This window comes from Triturus cristatus, chromosome 7 (genome assembly GCF_964204655.1).
Source record: "Triturus cristatus chromosome 7, aTriCri1.1, whole genome shotgun sequence".
NCBI classification, from domain to species: domain Eukaryota; kingdom Metazoa; phylum Chordata; class Amphibia; order Caudata; family Salamandridae; genus Triturus; species Triturus cristatus.
Window position 1 is genome coordinate 1,868,147,461 of NC_140590.1, and position 25,691 is coordinate 1,868,173,151.

General features: G+C 47.8%; 1 protein-coding gene across 4 annotated transcripts in view; it reads right to left on the reverse strand.

The window, feature by feature from the left end:
- The window catches only part of LOC146813541 (uncharacterized), a 90,531-nt gene that overhangs the window by 22,735 nt on the left and 42,105 nt on the right, over window positions 1-25,691 (reverse strand). For 2 of the 4 annotated variants that reach the window (XM_085620323.1, XM_085620322.1), the window contains exons 2-6: window positions 20,775-20,901; window positions 18,543-18,635; window positions 11,881-11,991; window positions 10,474-10,575; window positions 175-270 (exon numbers count right to left, since the gene is read on the reverse strand). In XM_085620323.1, coding sequence (XP_085476449.1) covers window positions 175-270; window positions 10,474-10,575; window positions 11,881-11,991; window positions 18,543-18,635; window positions 20,775-20,901 — 529 coding nt within the window. The remainder of the gene's footprint in view (window positions 1-174; window positions 271-10,473; window positions 10,576-11,880; window positions 11,992-18,542; window positions 18,636-20,774; window positions 20,902-25,691) is intronic. The other 2 variants (XM_085620324.1, XM_085620325.1) reach the window with 1 other exon arrangement.

Genomic DNA, 25,691 nt, shown 5'->3' on the forward strand with positions numbered 1-25,691 from the left:
AATCTGAGTCACCACAAACGGATCTGGCTACTAATGTCCTACAGGAAGATGACACTTTGCAAACATCCCATTTTTCATGCAACAGTCTGTAGTATGAAGCAGGGTGGCGCTCTGTGCTCCTGAAGCCGACCGATTGTCAACTAATCTTCTCACCAGTTATGCGTTGTGACTCACCTGAGATTCTCCTCTCGTTCTTGGCATTCTCTTGTCGACACTTTCCTTCCTCTGATTTTATTTTTTGTGAAAAGATAGATGAAATAACTGGTTGCCCTGAAACGAGATAACATAGTTATTGATTCTAATAATGCACAACCACAAGAAGAATGAGTGAATGAGTGCTGGTTGAAGAGAAGAGTAAACTTAATTCACAACGAAATAAAACACCATTACAAATGGCTGTCCCATCTTTCATGAAACAAACCAGACGACAGGGAAACTTAGGCTGGGTATTTATGTTTATTCAAGGAATATACATGGATGTAAAACAGAAAGAAAAATCTTACGATTCTAAGATTTACAGAATACAGCACGTCTGACGTTCCTCGAATGGCGTAACAGTAGTTACATCTAACCTTGTGACGAGTAACACATAACATTCACTTTACCACCACTTGCATTCAGAGGCCTTCTGGGAAAAAGTAACTGCTTCCATATTATGGAAGAAGGCAATGAGAATCAGGTGCTGCTAAAAATGGGCATATTATTACTGGAGTCTTAGGAAGTGTTAGACCTGGCACCATTGGCGTAGGTCTCCCTTCTATTTTTTGTCACTTTTTGTCTCCTTCGTGGTTGTTGGCGTTAGACGCTCTGGGCGCTGTGCCACTGCCATTCAGTGTCACAGCGCGAATGCTCCTTTTTATAAATTAACTGTATGAACTAGTATAGTCTTAGTAGTGCCAAGGAACATGTTAGGAAAGTCAAATTTGGTATGCTTAAGCTTCAAATATTAACGTGCATCTGGTAGTGGTGATTGTCATTATATTCTGAGTGTGCAATTACTGCTTTTGGAAAGCAGGTATCTTTTTGTCTAAACCTTCCTGTGTGTTTTCTTGGTATGTGTATTGGCCATCTGGTTTAGAAGGCCAGGGCAGGCTGAGGCCGACCTGGGTTGAATGGAGGAATCTGCCGTTAAAATATGGGGAGGGGTGACCCCTTTGATCTTAGCAGGGCTGTGCCTGGCAAGGTGAATGATGGCTCCACCTCCCACTGGGCGTCTGATGGTGAGCCCCCTCTCCCTGAAAGGGAGGATGCCGCCTCGTAGGAGAAGTGTGGCTCAATGGTTAGAGCGGCAGACCCTGATGCAAAGGTCTGGCCCGGGACCAGGGTTCAACTCCCGCCTCGGCGGGTCTTGGGCTCAATTTCCTCGGACCTGTTAATTCTCGCCTCTGTGCCTATTCTAATCATGGGTCCCACTCTGCAACTCTGGGCAATAGCTTGCTTAATCTCCACAACGGCCCCAACAGCGCTGGGATGCCTGGCTTCACCTTGGGGGTGCCCAGGAGTGGACATTTCACAGGGAAAAGCCAGGAAGGGTTCCACAGCGGTATGAGTACAGCGCCAGCACACCCTAGGGTAACAGTGCGCTATACAAGTACAACCCATTTACATTTAAATAAAGTGACCCAAGTCGACAACAAACTGGTTCTGGCCGGGTCGAGTGATTTGTGACTTTCTTAAGAACAAAGACTTTTGGGGTATAAAGATCTGAGCTAAAACACCTCCGAGGTGTGTAACTTCGGGATGCGAAGACGAACCTCTGTATGCGTAACAAGAGGAAAAGGACTTTGAAACTTTCATCCATCTGCTGAAGCAACTACCCAAGGGCCTGATTTGAGCTTGCCTCCTGCTGAAGTCTCAGGGACATTAGACTTCATTCGTCAGCAGCTCGGATTCCTCTTGAAGGGAATCCTACTTGCAGGTGAGGCCTCTGTCGAGAAATCCAGGGTCTCTAGTCCTACTGTGGGGAACGCCGCATTTGACTTGCTACAGAAACTGTTGCTTTCGCCATTGTGGGCCGCTGCAGCTGAGGAGCTGTGCCGCCGAGTGCCCGCATTTGACTTGCTACAGAAACTATTGCTATCGCCATTGTGGGCCGCTGCAGCTGAGGAGATGTGCCGCTAAGTGCCCGCATTTTGCCCGCATTTGACTTGCTACGAAAACTATGGCTATCGCCATTGTGGGCCGCTGCAGCTGAGAAGCTGTGCCGCTGAGTGCCCGTATTTGCCTTTCTACGAAATCCATTGTTGTCGCTGTTGTGGGCCGCTGCAGCTGAGGAGCTGTGCCGCTGAGTGCCCGCATCTGACTTGCTACGAAAACCACTGCTATCGCCATTGTGGGCCGCTGGAGTTGAGAAGCTGTGCCGCTGAGTGCCCGCCTTGGCCTTGCCACGAAAACTATTGCTGTTGCTAGTGTGGGCCGCTGCCACTGAGGAGTCATGCCGCCGAGTGCCCGCATTGGTCCTACCACGAGGACACTACGAGAATCAGTACTATCCCTATTTTGGGCCGCCGCTGCTCAGGAGCTGTGCCGCTGAGTGCCCACCCTTGTTTTACTACAGAAACCATCGCTATTGCTATCGCGGGCTGCTGCAGCTGAAGAGCTGTGCCGCTGAGCGCCCACGCTAGCCCCTACGTCATGAAGCTTGCCATCTTCTGTGTGTGCCGCTAGGCGCCGCCTTCTAACGCCATCCTAGGATTAGCGTGATTGCACGCCGCGGACTGCTAAAGCCGAGGAGTTGTGGCAGCTGAGAGTCCGCCTGTCATCCCGCACCTTCCCCGTGAAACTGTGCGCAGTGCCCCCTTTATATCCCAGGTACATTGTGCATAACCGGGCCACCTAGGCACCGATCTCGAACTAAGCCCATTCCACCCGCACGCACGAGTGCTTCCATCGCCCTGAATGAATTATGTGCATTGTGGTTCTTTGAGCATTTCTCAGTTTCGTGCTTAACCTATATCAAAATAACTATTTTTCTATACTTGCTTGTGGTGTCCGTTTTGTAGCGTCTTTCCAACGTTATTGTGTATAGTCATAAATGCTTCACACACTGCCTCTGAGATAGGCCTGTCTGCTCGTGCTACGTTACCACAGGGTTGAGCAGGGGTTATCAAAGGGTGTAGCCCCCTTACTCTGACTTCGGAAGAAGGGTCACTATTTAACACCGCGCCAGCCGCTGCCAGCTGGAGGCCCCCATTTCTAACAGGAAGTGTGACCACTTGTATATAAAATCAGAATCGGTGTCAGTTTGGTCTGGAGTACTCGGTGGTAAGACATCACGCTAAAGTCGAAAGAGATCCACGTCAGTCTCTGAAAGATACCGCTGCTGCTCTTAAGTCTGACAAGGGTTATAAAGCGATTTCCCCAAAATATGAAGTTCACAGTAAGAAAGATTATTTACAAATGGAGAACCCTCAACACAGATGCCAATGTCCGCAGGAGTGGCAGCCCTAGCAAATTTCCCCCAAGATCAGACTTTATGTTACTCTTAGAGATGGCAAAGAATCCCAAATCTATATGCAGATATTGAAAGACTTCTGTCTTCATGGTAAATATTACAATTCCTAACTCTATTATTATATTAAGACTAGACAATTATGGCTTTCCTGGGCATTGCTGCACAGCTTAAGTTGGCAAACAGTATCCAAATGAAATTGAATATGCTACTTACCAGTATGCATCTGTTCTTGGCATGTAGGGCTGCTGACATTCATATCTGTGCATAGATCGCCGCCTAGTGTTGGGTCCGGATGTTTGCACGTTGTTGTCCTGGAAGAGTCTTCGAAGTATCACGAGATAGGTGACTCCTCCCCTGGACCACAGTGCGCATGGGCATCCTCTCCATCCTCAGATTGTTTTTCGCCATTGTGGCAGTGATGGAGTAGATACAGAAAGTGATGACCATGCTATACAGTAATTCTGAGAGCTGCAGCTGCTACAGGCGCCGGGGAGGAGGGTGGGCGATATGAATGTCAGCAGCCCTACATGCCAAGAACAGATGCATACTGGTAAGTAGCATATTCAGTTCGAGGCATGTGGGCTGCTGAATTCATATCTGTGCATAGAATACATAGCAGTACCTCCCATTAGCGGCGGCTACCAGTGCCATCTGCAGCGGTCTGAAAAAGAGTTTTGAGAACAGCCTGTCCTACAGCTGCCTGCTGTTTTGAGTGTACATCTACACAATAGTGTTTGGTAAATGTATGTATAGTGGACCATGTGGCTGCTCTACATATATCATGTAAAGGAATGTTTCCCAGGAAAGCCATGGAGGCCCCTAACTTACGTGTTGAGTGGGCTCGTGGGGGAATCGTTAATGTGCGTTTAGCTTTTTGATAGCAAATTTGAATACATTTAACGATCCATCTGGCTATACCTGCTTTGGAGATGGCGTTGCCTTTGTGTTGTGGGGAAAAGGCAACGAAAAGTTGTTTTGTCTTTCTAAAGCTTTTAGTTCTGTCTATATAGTACATGAGGGCTCTTTTGACGTCTAGTGTATGGAGCATTCTTTCAGCGACATTTTGTGGATTCTGAAAGAAAACAGGCAGTTCAATCGTTTGATTCATGTGGAACTGCGATATTACTTTAGGCATGAATTTGGGGTTGGTACGTAGTACGACCCTGTTTGCGTGAACCTGTATGAATGGCTCTTGAATGGTTAGTGCCTGGAGTTCACTAACTCTTCTCAACTAAGTGATTGCCACTAGGAAAGCTACTTTCCAGGTGAGGAATTGAATCTCACATGAGTGGAGAGGTTCGAAGGGTGGACCCATCAGTCGGGTGAGGACCAAGTTGAGGTTCCACACTGGTGCTGGTGGGTGTCTTGGGGGAATTACTCGTTTAAGTCCCTCCAAGAAGGCTTTGATGGCAGGCACTCTGAATAAAGAGAGGTGCTGCCTGTTTTGGAGATAGGCTGCTATTGCGGTTAAATGGATACGTATTGAGGTGTATGCCAGGTTGCATCGGTATAGGTGTAAGAGGTAACAGATTATGTTTTGAATGGATGCGTCTAGCGGGTTAATGTCATTGTTATTGCAATAAATGACAAACCTCTTCCATTTGGCTGCATAGCAAGCTCTGGTAGTGGGTCTCCTAGCTTCCTTAATGATCTCCATACAGTCGGGTGGCAGGTTTAGGGAGCCAAACTCTAGGACTTCAGGAGCCAGATCGCCAGGTTCAGCTGTTGCGGATCTGGGTGCTGAATTTGTACATGGTTCTGCGTCAAATGCGCGGGTTTGATCCGCAGCCTTTGATGCGGCACCACGGAAAGTTCCAGAAAGGTGGTGTACCATGGCTGGCGTGCCCATGTTGGAGCAACCAGGATGAGTGTCAGTGAGTGTTGTCGCAGTTTGCGTGCCACCAGCGGTATCAACGGTGCTGGGGGAAAAGCGTACGCAAATCTGCCGGACCAGTTCATCCATATCGCATTGCCCTGCGACTGTGGATGTGGGAACCTGGCGGCAAAGCTTTGGCATTTTGCGTTTTCGCTTGTGGCGAATAGGTCTATCTCTGGATGACCCCACTGTTGGAAGTACGGTTGGAGTACTGACGGGTGTAGCTCCCACTCGTGCATCTGGTGGCTGTGTCTGCTGAGCAGATCCGCAATCTGGTTGTCCTTGCCGGGGAGGTGCTCCGCCATGAGGGATATGTTCCTCTGAATGGCCCACTTCCACATGCTCTGAGCCAGATGAGACAACTGTGGAGAGTGCGTTCCTCCCTGCTTCTGTATGTAGTACATGGCAGTCATGTTGTCCGTCCGGATCAACACGACTTTGTTGCACAAGTGTACTTTGAATGCCTTCATGGCGAGGAAGATAGCCATCAGTTCCAGAACGTTGATGTGCATCTTCTTTTGTTGTGTCGTCCATAGTCCCTGCACTGTGTAAGTGAGTACATGAGCTCCCCAACCCTGGAGAGAGGCGTCCGCTGTCAGTATTATTTGTGGAATAGGCTCTTGGAATGCAGAGAGTTGTATGCCCGACCGCTCACCAACACTAGGTTTTTTAATTGCCCGTGAGCCTGATTCCATTGACGTGCCAAGCACTCCTGAAGCGGGCGCATATGTAGTCTCGCGTGCGGGACTATGAAAATGCAGGAGGCCATCATGCCTATCAACTGCATGAACACTCGCGCAGGAAGGGAGTGTTGGGGTTTGAACTTTGAGATCAGCATTTGCATGCTGTTGATCCTCACCAAATTTGGCTGAGCTGTGGCTGCCAGAGTGTCTATGGTCGCACCTAGGTACTGTTGTACGTGTGCGGGTTGGAGATGTGATTTTGGGTAATTTAGTGAGAATCCCAGACTGTGAAGAAGGTGAATGGTGCGGGACATGTGGCTGGCACATTGCTGGGCTGACTTTGCCTGAACAAGCCAGTCGTCCAGGTAAGGGTAGACGTGAATGTGTTGCCTCCGTAGATGTGCAGCCACAGTAGCTAGGCACTTTGTGAAAACTCTGGGTGCTGTTGTCACGCCGAAGGGAAGGACTTTGAATTGGTAGTGCTGCCCCTGAATAGTGAACCTGAGATATTTTCTGTGTGACGGGTGTATGGGTATGTGGAAATACGCATCTTTGAGGTCTAGCGTGGCTAGGAAGTCTCCCTGTCTGAGCAGCGGGAGAACCTGCTGTAGGGTGAGCATGTGGAAATGCTCTGAGAGAATGTAGTGGTTGAGGGGTCTCGGGTCTAGTATAGGTCTGAGTGACCCGTCCTTTTTTGGTATTAAGAAGTACAGAGAGTACACCCCTGTCCCCTGCTGGTGGACGGGCACGACCTCTATTGCGCCTTTTTGCAGCATACTTAGCACTTCCTGCTGTAATAATGCTAAGTGCTCTGAGGACATAGGACGGTGCTTTGGCGGTATTGTGGGTGGAGTGGAGGTTAATTCGAGGCAGTAACCGTGTTGGATAACATCTTTGACCCACCTGTCCGTGGTGATGGTATTCCACGTGGACCCTAACCGCTGGAGTCTTCCCCCGACAGGTGTTATGTGGTCGGGGGGAAGGGAGAGGGCGTCAATGTTTGTTTTTGGGGGAGGACCTGGTATTGCCGTAACCGCGTCCTCTGCCCTTTGTACTGGAGCCACGATATCCACCTCGGGTGTTTTTATCGTAGGTACTTTGTGTGCCTCCTTTATTGTAGGTTTGCTGTGACCCCTGTCCTCTACCCGCTCCTCTATTTCCGGGGCGACGAATGGAGCCACTACGAAATGTCTGCGTTTGCAGAGCCCCCATTGACTTTGCAGTGTCTGTGTCTTTTTTTATCTTTTCTAGGGTGGTGTCAACCTCTGGTCCGAATAAGTAGTTGGGGTTGACCGGCTGATTGAGGATGTTATTTTGAACCTCAGGTTTGAATCCGGAGATTCGTAACCAGGCGTGTCGTCGTAGCAGGACGCTGGTGTTTAGTGCTCTCGCAGCTGTGTCGGCGGCATCCAATGCACATTTAATGGATGCGTTTGCGAGAAGTTGTCCCTCCCTGATGAGGAGCTCCGCTGCCTCTTTGTACTCGTCTGGTAGATGTTGGAGTAGGGTCTCTAACGTGTCATAGTGGGAGCGATCGTAGCGAGCTAGGAGCGCCTGTGTATTGGCAATGCGCCATATGTTTGCCGCCTGGGCTGCAATTCTTTTGCCGGAGGTCTTTAGCACCTTGGACTCTTTGTCCGGGGGAGGAGCATCACCAGTTGTCTGCGAGTGTGCCCGTTTGCGAGCATTAGCAACTACGATGGAGTTCAGAGGTAACTGGCCTCTAATGTACGTAGGGTCCCCAGGTGCCGGCTTGTGTTTTTTCTCGATCCTGGGGTTTATTACCCGTGCCCTGGTGGTTTCTTTGAAAATGTCCTTTGCTGGCTTGAGGACACCTTTCAACATGGGCAGAGTCTTTACAGTCCTCTCTGAGGATGCGAAAGTGTCCACCAAGAAATCGTCCTCGATTGTGTCCGAGTGGAGTTGCACTCCATGATTGGCTGCTGCACGTTCAATGAGGGCGTTGAATGCAGCAGTGTCCTCTGTGGGAGACGTTTTTGCGCCATAAAGCTGCGTGTCCTGTGTATCCATAGCGGCACCTGGGTCTACAGGGTCATCCCAAGCGTGATCAGGGTCCTGCTGGCCTTCAGGGTCCATATCCCTGGGGTAGGTGGTGTCGTCACCCATGTAGTCCTCTATAGCGACCGTGTCGGAGTGCGTCGGAGAGAAGGACTGTGGATCTGGGTAAGAGGTGTGGAGGCGTTGATAAAGAACTGGTTCCGATTCCGCCGGCAGTTTTTGCTTTAGCGGGATCCTGTAAGAGTCCAAAGCCTGCTCGGAAGTGATCTTCCGCTTTCGGAGCATGAGCCTGCCGGTGTCGGCGTCGATGAAGTGGGACGGTGATGTCCCAGTAGGAGAGTGTTCAGAAGATGGGGACCTTGTCTGTGTGACACGTGTTCTGATCTCGAATAGTTTCGGCGCCGTGGATGGCGGCAAACCAAAGGTGATGTTGGTTGGTGCCGAAGGTGCCTTTTGAACCATTTTCGGCTCGGAGCACAACGTGGCCTGGAGGGCTGCCTTTTCTCTGATGCGTTGCAAGGACGCTGCAACTTGTCGCACCTGGAACGCTGACGGTTCTTTGGCGCCGAGTGGTTCTGTAGAGGCAGGTGTGGACTTCTTTGGAGCCACAGGGTCATCGAGTCGAGTCATCGAGTCGAGGAGAGGTAGTGGCTGTCGACGGCGTCGATGATTGGACCGTAGTCGCTGCTTTCGAGGTGGATTGCGATACAGCGGGCATTTTAACCTTGGTGGTCGGTGCCGATTGTTTCGGTGCTGAGGGCCGAGGCGCTTTGGCGGTACCGATGGCCTTTCTCTTTGGGTCGGCGCCGACATCGGCTGCAGCGAGTTCGGCACCGAAGTCCCTTTTGGTGCGGTCGGAGCCGACGGTTTTGGCTGGCGTCGAAGGTGTGGTGGTCCTCGAGCCGACCAGTGTTAGTTTCACTTTCGGTTTCTGTTGAACCGGTGCGACGATTGGTTTCGGTTTCGTGGAAGGGAAACCAGTCTTTTTGGGTAATAATGGCTCTCGCTGGATGTCCGAGGCCGGGCCAGAGGGCGGGGCCGAAGAACTGCGGGATTGATCTTGGGTAAGGCCCGAAGGCGATCCCTCGACCGGAGCCGTAGACTGACGCACTGGGATATCCTCCGTTTGGACGGGTAGGCCCTGCTCGTCACCAGAGCTACCTTCTTCGGCCCCTAAGGCCTCATCGTAGTCTCCTACCTCATCGTCGGCTTCTTCCCTGTGAAAAAGCTCTTCATCTACGTCTTCCGATCTGGAACCGTGTTCGGAAGCGGGGCTGGAGGGTACGTTTTCCACGCTTTCAACATCTTCGTCCTCGGTGCTGAAGATGTTGGTCGGGGCCGGTGCCGCTTGCTGCGCTTCAAGTCTCGCGGCTCGACGATTCCGGAGAGTCTTCTTGGATCTGAATCGGGCACAGGCCATACATTTCGATTCGTCGTGATCCGGTGAGAGGCATTTGTTGCACACCGGGTGGACGTCGATATGTGGATATTTCGCGTGGCAAACAGGACACCGCTTGAATGGGGTCCTCGATTCCATCGTCGATGTAGGGTCGATGTTCGGATATCATGGATCCGAAAAAGTTGTTAAAGTCGCTAAACTAGCAAGTAAACTGTCGATACCGATCGGGAACAGTACCGACGAAAACTAAAGGCCTTTTGGCCTGAAAACTAAATTTTCCTAACTTGAGTCAAGATAAGCACATCCGAACCCAATGGCGGAAAAAACCAATCTGAGGATGGAGAGGATGCCCATGCGCACTGTGGTCCAGGGGAGGAGTCACCTATCTCAGGATACTTCGAAGACTCTTCCAGGACAACAACGTGCAAACATCCGGACCCAACACTAGGCGGCGATCTATGCACAGATATGAATTCAGCAGCCCACATGCCTTGAACACAATACTTTTGCAACAATGTCCTACAGACGGATGAGACCAAAGTTGAGCTGCTTGGTTCTAATGCACAAGAACATGTTTCAGTGAAGCATCTCTTAGACTCGGGGTGGAAGCCACTCTTGGACCCGAGTCTAAGAGATCCTAACTGTCTGCTCCTAAATCCAAGCCACCTCTTAATGAAAGCCACTTAGCCGAAAAATGCCTGCCCAGCTAGAGGCAATATCTAATTATGGCAGGCTGCCCTTGGCTGATCACCACTGTGGTGCTGTTCGTATCGGTTAGTGCCTTATTTTTTTCATATTTGCTGTGCACATTCATGCATACTGTAAATGCTCTGCATGTTAACTTGATTAAGGAACCTAATTCCACAACAGCACTTGGTCATAGGGAGAACCACACTTTATTTCATTTCAATGCATTACTGAATAATCGATTTGTGACACTGAAAGAGACGTCTGCAACACGGCTTTCCACAAGAACAACAAAATGTGTTCTCTGAAGAGTAAAGCACTTCTGATGCCAGGAAGTGAAGGAAGACTCGCTCACCCGCCTGGCTGCTGGCACTCCTGAGCTCCTTATCATCCTGGTGATCCAAGCAAATAGACTCCTCCTCCTCTTCCTTAATGTAAACGGGGGTAATCTCATGCCCTAGTGCAAGGAGAAAACAGAAACATGAAGATGTATGGTCTCACTGAGCCGCTCAGTATGGAGACAACTATAGAACGAAGAGAGCTGACAGGAGCTTTTTTATTTCTATCTAAAGGTCTTATGAAGAGGTCCCCAGACCGGGCCAAGATCTGGTCTACCAAAGGCACTGAGAAGCTGATCACTGTGTACATATCGAAGGGTTGTGTTGAGAACTTCAAGGTCCTAACAGAGTTGCACACTTTGTACATACATGACTATGCAAGAATCACACTAGAAGAACTGTGGCTATCAAAGAGCTGTGTGCTTGTGGGGGAGGGTTCAAGGCTCCTGGAGAGCCCATCACCTTGCACATGTCTCTGAGATGGTCATGTCAGGAACTTCAAGGTACCCGGGAGCCAATCACCCTGCACATGTCTCTGAGATGGTCATGTCAGGAACTTCAAGGTACCCGGGAGCCAATCACCTAGTACATGTCTCTGAGATGGTCATGTCAGGAGCTTCAAGGTACCGGGGGAGCCAATCACCTAGTACATGTCTCTGAGATGGTCATGTCAGAAGCTTCAAGGTACCGGGGAGCCAATCACCTTGCACATGTCCATAAAAGTCCTTTTAAAGAGCGAAAGAGGCGTGGAAGTAGGTACAATCACACACTAAGCATGCAGTAATACATCTGGAAGAGATATTTATCCTGCTGCGCTTGCTATTAATAGGCATTAACAAACAATGGATCACTTACTCATGTAGCTCACGATCGGAGTTACTCAGACCTACCTTGTCATCGTGGAAAGGAGTTGTTTAGTGGCGCCTACTGCCAGAACCACACCAATGTAGAAGCAAAGATGACTTGTTGAACAAGGGTGAGACTGTGACTAATGCAAGTACAGTATCAACAGAGAGGCCGATTGAAAGGGATCACGGGGCAGCTAATGTCAGCTCTGTTCCACTACAGGAGAAATAACCATCTGAAAAGGATCAATCCAGCCTCAATCCATGGGTGAGACTGTGACTAATGCAAGTACAGTATCAACAGAGAGGCCGATTGAAAGGGATCACGGGGCAGCTAATGTCAGCACTGTTCCACCACAGGAGAAATAACCATCTGAAACGGATCAATCCAGCCTCAATCCATGGGTGAGACTGTGACTAATGCAAGTACAGTATCAACAGAGAGGCCGATTGAAAGGGATCACGTGGCAGCTAATGTCAGCTCTGTTCCACTACAGGAGAAATAACCATCTGAAAAGGATCAATCCAGCCTCAATCCATGCACTGAAAGCTGTTAGTAGCGTCTGAAAATAAACTCACCGAAACTGAGGTCAGTGCTGCTTTCAACTTCCATCCAATGACGATCCACGAACACTGAAATGGGCTCTTCGTCTCTCTTTGGACACGTGTTGTTCTTGAGAGAAAGATTTGCTGGGGAACAAGGTGTGCTATGTTAACAAATATGGGTCACTTGGACAGCGTCAATTACACTAACTCAGACCAAAGTACAATTAGGCCGATATATTTTAAGGACAGAGGCCCTTGAGGTTGGAGCCAACCAAAGTAATAAGTCATAATCTCATGAACTCTTGGACCCGAGTCTAAGAGATCCTAACTGTCTGCTCCTAAATCCAAGCCACCACTTAATGAAAGCCTAAGACCACCACTAAGCTAGCACTAGCCCCCTTAGGATAAAACAACCAATAGCCTAAAGAGCAGTCCCACAGCATTCCACTGAGCGCAGAGTCGGACTCGCGCCTGCGGCTCCAGGACAACAAGCAATCCTTTTTACAAGGATTGCCCAGTTGCACCCATGTTCCCTGATCCCACAGAACTAGCCTAAAAGGATCCTGTCTAGTTTAACTGTCCTTAAAACTATTTCAATTAAAATTTTTAAAAAATTAAATAGTAATTGAAAGCATATACCATGCCAAATATCTGCTTCAGCAACAACACTCCTCCAATAACTATGAAACCCCTAAGTACGGAGGCAACGGGTTTGATTCGTTTGCGGATGATACACAAGTTATCTACAGTAGACGGAGTCAGCACTTTTTATGCCAATGAGTAACTAAAATTCCTCAATTTGGTCAGGAGAGAAATATGAAATAATCTCCTTAATTAAGAATTCTAGGACATTTTGGAAAGGTCACCTATGCACCGCCGAAAGTGGGAGCAAACAAAATGTCCAATGGCTGAAACTTTTCTTGTGGAAAGTTTGTATATTTCCAGATTTGCATATGCGAATCTTTACAATGTCACAAAGAAATCCAGTGTCATGAAGGGATATTCCAGCATTCAATGCTGGAGCACATTTGGGGTGCTGTACTAATAACACACAGTCTGGCACCGGAGTCACTGTACGTGTGCATTTTGTCACATGCTATTAGTGACGTTGATTGCACCCCGGGGTGTATTCTTCTGTCTGCTTTGCCCCTTCTACCCTCCATGTCTCACGTCCTCTTTTCCTCGTATTGGTGTACGTGCTTCCTTCTCACTCAGACGGCATGCTTGTTTCTCCCCAGGGTGGTTCTGTTTCCACACTGATACGGTTCTGCGTATCTTTCTATTACCAACGGTAGTTCTTCACTGCATATGTATATATATGTATCTCCCTCTCGCAGTCTCTCTTTTCTCATATAGGTGTTTGTGCTTCCTTCTCACTCAGACGGCATGCTTGTTTCTCCCCAGAGTGGTTCTGTTTCCACACTGATACGGTTCTGCGTATCTTTCTATTACCAACGGTGGTTCTTCTCTGCATATGAATATATATGTATCTCCCTCTCGCAGTCTCTTTCTCTCGATATCTTTCAGGTCGCTCTTCTTCTGGATTAGTTGACTCTTTCCTGGATGACTCCCTGTTTCCCCCATGCTGGATCCAATATATCTTCCTGTTAGACCTCACCTCCTTGGCGTGGTATTCCCTCAAACCTTTTGCATTCAGTCCTGTTTTGGCTTTAGGACTGTGTGCACTTTATCACTGCTAACCAGCGCTAAAGGAAAATTGGACTACAACCAATCGGCACATTTAATTTACTTGTAAGTCCCTAGTAAAGTGGCACTACATGTACCTGGGGCCTGTAAATTAAATGTTACTAGTGGGCCTGCAGCAGTTATTGTACCACCAAATAAAGTAGCATTTTAAACGTGTCTCAGGCCTGCCATTGCAGCCAGTAATGCTGTTTAAATCTCTCCTTTGGCCTGGCAAAGTAAACCTTTTGTCAGGCCTAAACTGATCTTTTTAACACTTATATGTATAGTATAAGTATAAGTATAAAAGAAGCTTATAAAGCGCTCGAATACCAGAGGGTGTCTTGGCGCTGTAGTGTGAGTGGTCAGCAGGAGGCGAGTTATTATTGGGCCTGGAATAAGCGATGTTTCAACATTTTTCTAAAGAGGGTATAACTAGGTTGGAGTCGCATCTCCACAGGCAAATGGTTCCATAGTCTGGCCTCACACGTGCCAAAGGAGCGACCGCCCCATCTCGCTAGTTTAAATCTAGAGGTTCAAATGAGGCCCAGGTTGGCTGACCGCAAAGCACGGGACGGGATGTAGGGTCTAAACCTGTCGCTTCCATCATTAGCACCACCCCCAAAACGGGCCCGGTGAACCAGACAGAGTGCCTTGAACTCGATTCTCTGTTGGACCGGGAGCCAGTGAAGAGATTTCCCGCCCGCCGAGGTGGGGCAACCCCTGGGCAGGTTCAGGATCACCCGAACCGCGGCGTTCAAGGACTGGATTTTTCCAACCTGGAACTTGTCCATCCCCAGGAACATGGCATTACAGTAATCCAATCTGGACAAAAATAAAGTGGCCATGACAGTTTTCTGAAGCGCCAGCGGGATGTATGGGAAAATGTTTCGCAGAGTTTTTAACAGAAAGAAACATGATGAAGTTAGGCTGTTAAGCTGGGCTGACACATCCAGTTTTTCGTCAAAGGTCACCCCCAAGTTCCTCACCTTCGTGACCGGGCGGGGACATTGCCCTGCCTCCGAAGGCCACCAGAGAGTGTTCCAGATTGAGGGACCTTTCCTGAACTCCATCACTTCAGTCTTTTCAGTGTTAATCTTTAAAAAGCTCAATCGCATCCAATCCATCACATCACCAACAAGTCAGGCATGGAATTTGGCCGCTATATGATCAGGGTGGTCCACAACTGATATCACTAGCTGTGAATCATCAGCATAGGACACCAGCATAAAACCATGTCTCCTGACCAGACTGGCCAGTGGTCTGACATAGATGTTGAAAAGGGTCGGAGAAAGGGCAGACCCTTGTGGAACGCCGCACGGTAGAACGAAATTAGCCGAGTGTAGGCCGGCCCATTGTAAACTTTGTCTTCGATCATCCAAAAAGGATGAGAGAAGGGCCAGAGCCCGGTCCACAATCCCAACCTCCCTCAAACGCTGCATCAGCATCGCATGATTAACGGTATCGAACGCAGCGGACAGGTCCAGGAGGACGAGAATAGCTCTCCCCCCTCCATCCACTGTAGCTCGAATACCCTCAGCTGCGGTTATAAGAGCCGATTCTGTGGAGTGTCTGGGTCGGAAGCCAAGCTGAGACCTGTCCAGCAGGGCATTCTTATCAAGATACTCCATCAAGGTCTGGTTTATAGCCTTCTCGGTGACTTTGGCCGCCAGAGGGAGACCGGAGATGGGGCGATAGCTTTTAAATTCAGAGGGATCCAGCGAGGCCTTTTTGAGAAGGGGTTTAACACTCACCGTTTTCCATGTGGCTGGATATGGTCCAGCTGCTAGTACCTGATTGATCAGGACCGTGAGACTAGGAATAATCTTATCAGCCACCAGGTGCATAATATGGGGGGGGCAGGGGTCTGAGACGGCCCCAGACTTTATGGAGCCTAATAATGTCAAAACTTGACCTCGAGATAACGGGTCAATAGTTGAAAAACTGCAGGTAGATATCTCCTGTGAGGAAGTTTTAGGTGCCGCTGAATTTAACAATTCGTCATAGATGGTGGTTACCTTCTTCTGAAAGAAAGACAGCCAGCTGATCACAGAAGGACTGATCCGGGCTGAACCGATTGGTCTGCTGGGGATTCGCCAGGAGGGATACAGTTTTAAAAAGTTCTCTGGTGGAATTCCCTGCCTCCGAGATTTTCTGGGAAAAATAGTCCTTCTTGGCTATCCGTATGGCCTGCTTATAATTATGCAAAACCTGGTTATAAGCTTGCCTACAGACCCCATTGTTGTCCACTCTCCAGAGCCGTTCCCGCCGTCTGCATTCCACCTTAAGAAGTTTAAGCTCCGGACCATACCAAGGAACACCAGGAGGACGCCTGATCCGGGTGGCTATCTGGAGGGGGCGACCTGATTGACTGCATTAGTAATCCAATCGGTAAACTGGGCGACAGCCATCTCATTATTAGTATCAAGGGTGGGGGGGGGGGGGGGGGGTTACCCAGCGCCTCGGTGAGGGATGAGTATGTGACCTTACTCCATCTCCTGAACATAATCGTGGTGGGTCTTTGAGGGCCCCTACCCTAAAGAACACCACCCGGTGATCGATCCACGGGAGGGATTCGGCCCTAAATGTCAGGCAGAAAGGCTCATAGGGCAGGGAGCATTGTATTTAAAAAGTAGGACTTGTGTGTTTAAGTTTTACATGACCTGGCAGTGGACACGCCTAAAGTCGTTTTTCACTGTTGTACCGGTCATCTTATTACATGTAGTAAGTAATAACTGTGGATTGAGAGAAGATCGAGATATGCCGTTTACACTCAAATCAATTGTAATTTAAAACCTTATTTAATAGTGGCCAGGTTTTAGAACATTGGCATTTCCTTATCCCAGCCAACTGTACCTTTCAGCCAGTGTCCTGAGTCCCATGAATGTGAGTGGCTCGGCTTATAAGTGGATGGGCCACCCTGGCAGGATGATTGCACTTCAGAGGACACACACAGACACATGCACCTGACACCAGGCCTGCCCTGCCTTTTGTCACCCTCAGGACAGTTTGGAGCCTTGTAGTCCCCATCGCACAAACAATGGCAGCAGGTATAAATTCTGGACTTCCAGAGTCACTCTTCAAAACACTCTGTGGATGTCACAAAAGAAGGACTGTCCTGCTATCAGAGGTCTTCCCTGCTGCTTGCTGCCTGCCCTGCTGTCTGAGAAGAAAGACTGGACCGGTTAACTTCATCCCAGGCTCCCCAGACGGACTCCAAGGGTCAGTTGGCTGACCTCCTGTGTGATCTACAAGGACACAACAAGCTCTTCACGCCAGACTCAGAAGTTACCTCTTCAGTAGGACTGATCTGGTCCCTGTATCTGAGCTGCGCTCCACCCCCCTCTGCCTCAACTTGTGACTTTCTCCCGCTCTAGCGCCACCAAATGAGCGTGAGCGGCGCTTTGTGCATTTAGGAGTCATTTTCACCTAAAACTCCCAAAATGAACATCTCCGGTTCTACTGATTGGATGGTTGTCATTCTGGTATCATTTTATTCAATACAATGTGCTCTATGGCTCTAAATTGGTTTGGGGTCTCTCCTGTGCTGTGTTTTCACTTTAATGCTGTTTGTGATCCGCATAAATACTTTACACGTTGCCTGTAAGTTTGCTCTATGGTTCTAAGTTGGTTTGGTGTCTCCTGTGCTGTGTTTTCACTTTAATGCGGTTTGTGATCTGCATAAATACTTTACACGTTGCCTGTAAGTTTGCTCTATGGCTCTAAGTTGGTTTGGGGTCTCTCCTGTGCTGTGTTTTCACTTTAATGCTGTTTGTGATCTGCATAAATACTTTACACGTTGCCTGTAAGTCAAGCCTGGCTGCTTTCATGCCACGCTACCAGAGGGTTAAGCACGGGTTAATTTAGTGACTTTGGTGGTTCCCCCTGACAAGGAGTGTGGTTGTTGCCTGAATGGGGCTTCCACCCCTCAACCAATACCCCCATTTCTTGCACTTCCTCTTCTGTTCTAGTTTCACTACAACACTCCCTTGAGCATCCTTCTCTCTGACCAGAGCTATTCTCACATTTGATACTCTTATTTTCTGTCTTTCACATCCCACTCATACATACAGCTCCCCTCTTTCTAACTCTCTTGTCCCGCACCTGGATGCATTTTGGGTTCTGTGTGGTATCTCACACTATCTCATCTGGGTGCCGCCCTCATTTCTTTCCTCCATATGCTTCTTCTGGGTTTTTTGTTTTCTCCATCACTTTTACTTTCCTTAACATTCCTGTCTTTTTGCTTAAGTAGGTCAAACCTTTTCTCATAGCTGTATTTCTATATGGGGCAACACTAATCGCTTAATCTGGGGGTGTCACTGAGTATTGCTCTCTCACTGTCCCTCACTCCCATGGTCTCTAGACTATGGCTGGTTCCTCGTTTCGAAGTCTCCCAGGTATTTTTCCTTTTATACTTTTAATGTTTTGTTTGTTTCCTACCATCGTGCAATTTATTCACTCATTGATACCTTGCCCTCGTTTCACAGCTTATATCTTTGTGTCCAATTCTTTAGGGGCCCAATCAACGACTCTTGCTTAAATTGCTCTCCATTTCTTTACAAGATAAGATATAGCATTCTTTCTTCACTTTCTTGCTGTCTTCTTACCTTCCCCACTGACTAGCCTTTATGCGTCATTCCCATTGTTAATAAGTCCTTTCTTTTCATTTTTAGAAGGTACTTCAAGATAAAAGGACGTTTTTGGTATGCAAGAATAACAGAGCGGAATTGTGGATGATAAAGATTGATTCAGGGGACTACCAGACGGCAGTTTCTTCCTGTGTCACCAATGCGATGTCTCTTGCCCATCCCCATCGCAGGTCTAAGCCTTAGTGCTACTGCAGCAAGCAATTCTAAGTGTGTCTGCGATATAATATATATGACTGTATTTCTTCTGTTCCTGTCCCCAAAACTGCATCAATCTGCACTTCCAACCATGAGACATTGGAAGTTATGCCCAAGTCTGCAGCCAGCTAGCAGCTACCACACTCTTCACTCAAGAGAAATGTATACCATGGCTTCTCTCAGACTCCTGGGTGTCCGTAGAATGCAGCTCTTGCTTTTCTTTGGTTGTTAATGAAGAGACTGTGGTGGCGATAAGAGGACCTGTCAAGAATAAGAAAACAGACATTAATGGAGATCGAGGCACAAGAGAAGTCAACTATGCAAAGGGAGCAAGGCTAAAAACAGAAGGGGTTCACGTCTAATGAAGGATCCCAATAAAACCCTCTTGTATTTAAACTTGTGATACTCAGGTCATAACTAAGAGTTAAGGGTTTAGTTTCGGCCTGGGCGGTCACCTCATCATCGGGTGTAGGTGTGTGATGTTGTACACACTAATGAAGAGTAGAAAGTTCCTTCCTCCACCACCTCCTAGAAACCACACTTTGGACTGAGATGTTCAACTGTAGTTGGAAGGAGACCTTGTGATGAAACATGGTGCTGTAAGTCGCTGAGGGTTTGACGATGTTTTACTGAGTACGTAAAACAATACAGAATGAGTACGTAAAACAATACAGACAGTAGGGCAGAGAGATACATATAACTCAAACAGTGGTGCAGAGAAAAGAAGTAGAGTAGTCGTAAATTTGAACAAATACATTTAAAGTGCACAAAAGCACTTTAAAAAAATGAAGCAGCTCAATAGCAAATGGCAACTACCAGGTCCTCCAAAAACTAAATATTAAATAAAGATGTTTTTTGAAGGACCGCAAAGGAAGGGATGAGGTGTAAGGGATAGCATCTGAGGAACCGATGGGGATGAAGTGAACTCATGTGGGGCAGCAACAAAGAATGTATGGAGGAGCAAAAAGAGGAGGCAGAGGCAGAAAGAGAGATACAAATGAAATTAAAAGCAGAAAAGGCGGGAACAGTGTGCGGAGACAGTGGAGGAAGGAGCAAAAACGGGGTGTGTGGAGGCTGCATTAGAGTGAAAAATTAGTACAGAGGGAGAGATCAAGGAAGAGCATGCACTCTCATGAAGTGCTGAAAGAAGAAAAGAAAAGTAAAGCTGTGATACCTAGCAGCAGCTTCTACATGAGACCGTCCTTGAACATTATCCTTCCGATGCAACCGCCGACCCAGCTGTGATATCTAGCAGCAGCTTCGACATAAGACCCTCCTTGAACATAATCCTTCCGATGCAACCCCCGACCCAGCTGTGATATCTAGCAGCAGCTTCGACATGAGACCCTCCTTGAACATTATCCTTCCGATGCAACCCCCGTCCCAGCTGTGATACCTAGCAGCAGCTTCTACATAAGACCCTCCTTGAACATTATCCTTCCGATGCAACCCCCGCCCCAGCTGTGATACCTAGCAGCAGCTTCTACATAAGACCCTCCTTGAACATTATCCTTCCGATGCAACCCCCGCCCCAGCTGTGATACCTAGCAGCAGCTTCTACATAAGACCCTCCTTGAACATTATCCTTCCGATGCAACCCCCGCCCGGCGGTGATACCTAGCAGCAGCTTCTACACAAGACCCTCCTTGAACATTATCCTTCCGATGCAACCCCCGCCCCAGCTGCGATACCTAGCAGCAGCTTAGACATTAAGACCCTCCTTGAACATGATCCTTCCGATGCAACCCCTGCCCCAGCTGTGATACCTAGCAGCAGCTTAGACATCAAGACCCTCCTTGAACATTATCCTTCCGATGCAACCCCCGCCCCAGCTGTGATACCTAGCAGCAGCTTCTACATAAGACCCTCCTTGAACATGATCCTTCCGATGCAACCCCTGCCCCAGCTGTGATACCTAGCAGCAGCTTAGACATTAAGACCCTCCTTGAACATTATCCTTCCGATGCAACCCCTGCCCCAGCTGTGATACCTAGCAGCAGCTTAGACATTAAGCCCCTCCTTGAACATTATCCTTCCGATGCAACCCCCGCCCCGGCGGTGATACCTAGCAGCAGCTTCTACATAAGACCCTCCTTGAACATTATCCTCTGATACAACCCCGTCCCATCTGTGATATCTAGGAGCAGCTTCGACATAACAGGAAGAAGTGGCGCAGCTCCATGAATTACAAACAGACTTGTTTCTGACTCTATATGAAGTTCCTATGAGTATTGCGTCCACAGCAATTACAGCACGTGCCACCAGGGTCCCCTCAAGGCAAGGAAGATACTTCGTTCTCTAACCCAGCAACTAAGAACTTGCGTTACAAATCTGAAATAACAAGCGAGTCTGGTCACAGACTCTATTTCCACTTGCAAAGGACTGGCTTCATAACATTACCCAGAGCAATCAATGCCTGGTGGATTTCCTTCATCACGTTTCGGTACAATTCTCTCTGCCATTCCTGTAGAAGTTTCCACTCCTCATTAGAGAAACAGGCAAAGGAGTCTTGGATGGTGATCTGCACCTGCAACAGACAAGTTCACATTACACTGAGCCATTCAAGACAGTGACATACAGCATACATTTAGTAAGTAAACACTGCTTCCATTGTACCCGGCCACTCACCCCCCTCTCTTTTGTTTCCCATAAACAGAAATCTGTAAAGGATGGTTATAAATAAGGCTTGTTACTGAAGCAGAAGGGGAAGGAAAGAGCCTCAAACACTGTCCCTGGAACTGCCCTGCTCGTCTCAGCTCTGAAAGCCACAGGAGCCGGGGGCAGTCGTCAGTGCAAAAGACTCTCAAACACTGTCCCTGCAACTGCCCTGCTCGTCTCAGCTCGGAAAGCCACAAGCGCTAGGGGCAGTCGTCAGTGCATTTAAACTAGAGTGGATGTCCGATACCTACCTCCAGCTCACCTCAACCAATATACAGTGGCTATCCAATACCTACCTCACGCTCACCGCAACCAATATATAGTGGATGTCCAATACCTACCTACAACTTATCCCAACCAACATAGAGTGGATGTCTGATACCTACCTCCAGCTCACCCCAACCAGTATAGAGTGGATGTTCCAACACCTACCTCATGCTCACCCCAACCAATAAAGAGTGGATGTCCAATACCTACCTCACGCTTACCCCAACCAATATAGAGTGGATGTATGATACCTACCTCCAGCTCACCCCAACCAGTATAGAGTGGATGTCCAATACCTACCTCCAGCTCACCCCAACCAGTATAGAGTGGATGTTCAATACCTAACTCACGCTCACCCCAACCAATATAGACTGGATGTCCAATACCTACCTCCAGCTCACCCCAACCAGTACAGAGTGGATATCCAATACCTACCTCCAGCTCACCCCAACCAGTATAGAGTGGATGTTCAATACCTACCTCAAGCACACCCCAACCTATATAGAGTGGATGTCTGATACCTACCACCGGCTCACCGCAACCAATATAGAGTGGATGTCCAATACCTACCTCACCCCAACCAGTATAGAGTGGATGTCCAATACCTACCTCACCCCAACCAGTATAGAGTGGATGTCCAATACCTACCTCACCCCAACCAGTATAGAGTGGATGTTCAATACCTACCTCAAGCTCACCCAACCAATAGAAGAATCCCTGTTATTTTCAAGAACACCAAGAAAGACACAGTACAAACCTGACTCAATGGCATGAATATTGATGGCATCGAACCCCCAACTTTCACTGCACGCCAAGTCACTTGGAATAACCCTGACTAAAAAGTTCACCTTCAGGGAACACACTGTCAAAAAAACCAAGCACAGGCATAGCCAAGAGGTCTTGCCTTTGGGACCTTATAAGTGTTTAGCCATGCAGGACATAATCATGCTAATTATTCGGACATTCCCACAATTTCAAGTAAGACATTTTCAATACAATCACTGGGCAAGTGGTGAGTTATCTACGTATGAAAGTATTGCATTTCCTTACATACTCTGAACTCCTCTATCTGTATAAAACCAACAAAAAAGTGTCTAATATAAAAAGTACAAAAATAAGTTTTGACTAATGTAAACAAGCAAAAAGACACACAATTTTAAGCAATAGTAGTTTTTAAGTTTGGAATGCGGTTTGCATTTTATTTTTAAAATAGCTAATAACGTGATGTTTAACATTGTGCTGTAAACTATGTTAAAATTAAAATGTTAGCGGCTAGGTATCCACATTGTTAAATAGCCCTTTAAAAAATACCACAGCTATGTATTTTCCACCCGTTGCTGGTGGTTACTGAGTTACGGTGGAATTCGCTCTGTAGCAATGAGTAACTTGTTTGTAAACCTCAATTGGAAATATGATTCACCAGTACAGAAATGTAGAAATATTTTTTGTCATGGACGTTTGGAGCCTGCCTGGCTTGTGGGAATCAGCGGGGGTAAGAAGAGATTCCAGCAAATTCAAATCAACCTGTCCAATCCTAAAAGGAGCTCACACAAAAGCACAGCATTACACCATGAAGGCTCCATTTTACAAGCACTCTGAAAAGAGCGGGGGGGGGGGGGCGAGAAGATGGAAAGAACAAAGGAATGACCAAAGACGGCATGAGGAAAGGAAGAAGCGGATGAGGGACGGAAGGCAAAAAGGAAGTACGAGGGAAAGAAGGAAGTCAAACGAGGGGAAGGAGTGTGAGAGGAAGGAAAGAGGGTAGGAATGAGGACAGGATTGATGCGGTGTAGGAAGACATGAAGCAAGGAAGAAGCAGGTGAAGGTGACAGAGGAGAAGGGAAAGAAGGAAGCGAAGAAAAAGAGGACAAGAGGAAGGAAAGGAAGGAAGAAAGAGGAAAAAAGACTGGAAGGAATACAGAAAGGAAAAATAACAAGGAAGAAAGCCAAGATGGAAGGGTGTACGAAAGAAAGAAAGAAAAAACAAAAGAAAGAATGAAAGGAAAGATTAGGGAGAAAAAAAGACTAGAAGAAACGAAGGGTGGAAGCTAGAAAGGAAAGAAGAGGGAAAGGAATAAAGGAAAGAAGGGAAAAAGGAAGGACACAGTTTAGACTTTTAAGACATGAAGGTACAAAGAGAAAAAAAACCTTAGCTAGACAGTCTAAGCATAAATAATACCAATCTTTTTGCGTTCCAACTATGGGTTGCCAATTGCATCTATTCTGAACATTTCATCCACAGATACACCGGATCTCAGTTTGCCTTTTAGCGTTTCTTTTAGAAACCGAGGTCAAATGTCTCTCTCACTCACTCGACGCACGCATACATTTCCACAGTTAAGGCAACATTCCGCCTAACTGACCGTAGTTATTGTTGTGCACATGTGAGTGCAAACACTCCCAGTTTTCACTTGTGCTGTGCCGTCTGCCGTGACTCTTCCCTGCACCAACCCTGGCCTGAGCCGAAGCGTAATAAGGGGAGGAACATAAAGAACTTGGTAACTGAGAAGCCACCACGATTGAGAAGTTAATAATAAGAATGTTCTTGCAACCCTTTTTACGGCGATGTGTGTCCAAATCAGTTTTCCACCAAGTAGAGGCGAGATAATTCTCTCCTTCACTGTGATAACTTAAAAATATATGTATTTATTTCTTATTGTGCTCGATACCTCTTTGTAGCCATTTCACAGCGCTAATTAGGGGCAGAGAGAACAAGATTGAGGGTCTACATCCAAAAGTGAAACCAGCCCAAACCATTGCTGTGCCTGACACGCTTCAGCACACACCCCAGGGAAGCAGGCTCTGGGAAACAACTAACATGGGAGGAGGGGTTTATGGCCACATCCTATCAGGCAGAATTCCAGAGTCTCGGGGCTCGAAGGAGGACATCAAAGCAAGCAAATTAGTCTGTTTTATGTTTATTGTAAGAGTGTCTTACAAATCCCTCAACATCGGACCCAAATACCTCAATGAGAGAATATCCTTCCACGTACCCAAGAGGAACCTCCGCTCCGCCGACCTCACCCTGGCAGAGGTCCACCGCATCCGCAGAAACAGAACAGGCGGGAGACCTTCTCCTACATCGCAGCCAGGACCTGGAACAAGCTCCCTGTGAACATCAGACGCTCCCCAACCCTGCACACGTTCAGGAAGGACCTCAAGACCTGGCTCTTCGGCTGATCCAGAGCTGCTTCCCCCCCCCCCCCTCCCCAGCGCCTTGAGACCCTCATGGGTGAGTAGCGCACTTTATAAACCCCTGATTGATTGATTAAGTGTGAGCAGCTGCACACTCCAGAATCCAGCTAGGAGGGCTCGCACCAAGCAAGTAACATGGCAGGAGGGGCGAGGGATGGGAAAAGCACAATGGGGAGTGGGAGGGGCTGCAATGCCTCATGGCTCCACGGAAATCAGGAGCGACATACTGCAAAAAGCAGAACAATGTATAATTAAATTCGAGGGTGGAGAAGGCACAGTTACAAACAGCAAGACTCCTGTTAAACAAGCTTGGAGTGCTGAGGGGATGAGGAAGCGCGTTAGCGGCTGGATGCCGGACTTGCATTTCATTTGAAGGGAGCGTCTATGTAGCCATTCTGAACCTCAAAATTAGCCAAACCAAGCAAAGGAATAGTGCGCCAACATTAAAAAAAAGAGTAAGCATAGATGTAACAGTGGAAGTCCCCAAGGGAGGAAACCAAGCAACGAAAGGAGGGACAAATACAAATAAGTGACCAGTCAAAAACACTTTTACGAAAGGCGCTACAAAGGCAGGCAGCAATGTGCATCCACTTACCCCACAGATTAGATAACAGCATGTTTCGAAGAGACAGCGCATGCGATGCCTAGGTGAGACCTAAAAAGGCCTGGTACCCGCTTTTTCTTCTAAAGAAAGTGAAACTGTTTCTTCCATAAAGCAACTTCAGAACTGCTGTTCAACCCCTCGTACTTGTTCATCTTGATGGTGCTAGCACCTTGCCCCTTGAGCGACGAAACTCCACACTGGTGCCCCTTAAGGGCCTCCTACAGGCCATACGATCACACTGCCCCCATCCTGATGGAACTCCATTGGTTCCACTTGTCACTGTACCGTCTTCAAAACTAGATGCATCTTTTACAAAGTCATCACAACCAGCACCCTGCTCATCTAGCAGACAGGCTCACCGTCTTTGGTGGTCTTCCGACTCAATGACAGGGCACCCTCAGACTTCAGACTTAGAAGTGTAAAAAGAAAGTAGCAGGTTTTTCCATCTATGCACCCAGGATCTGGAACAATATCCCTGTATCCATCAGGAATGCCCATCGCCGCTCCAATTAAGGAAATATTTGTATATGCCCCTCTTTAAAGAACGCGACATCAGAATGCACTAACCAGCTACCTCTTTTATCACTTGCTCA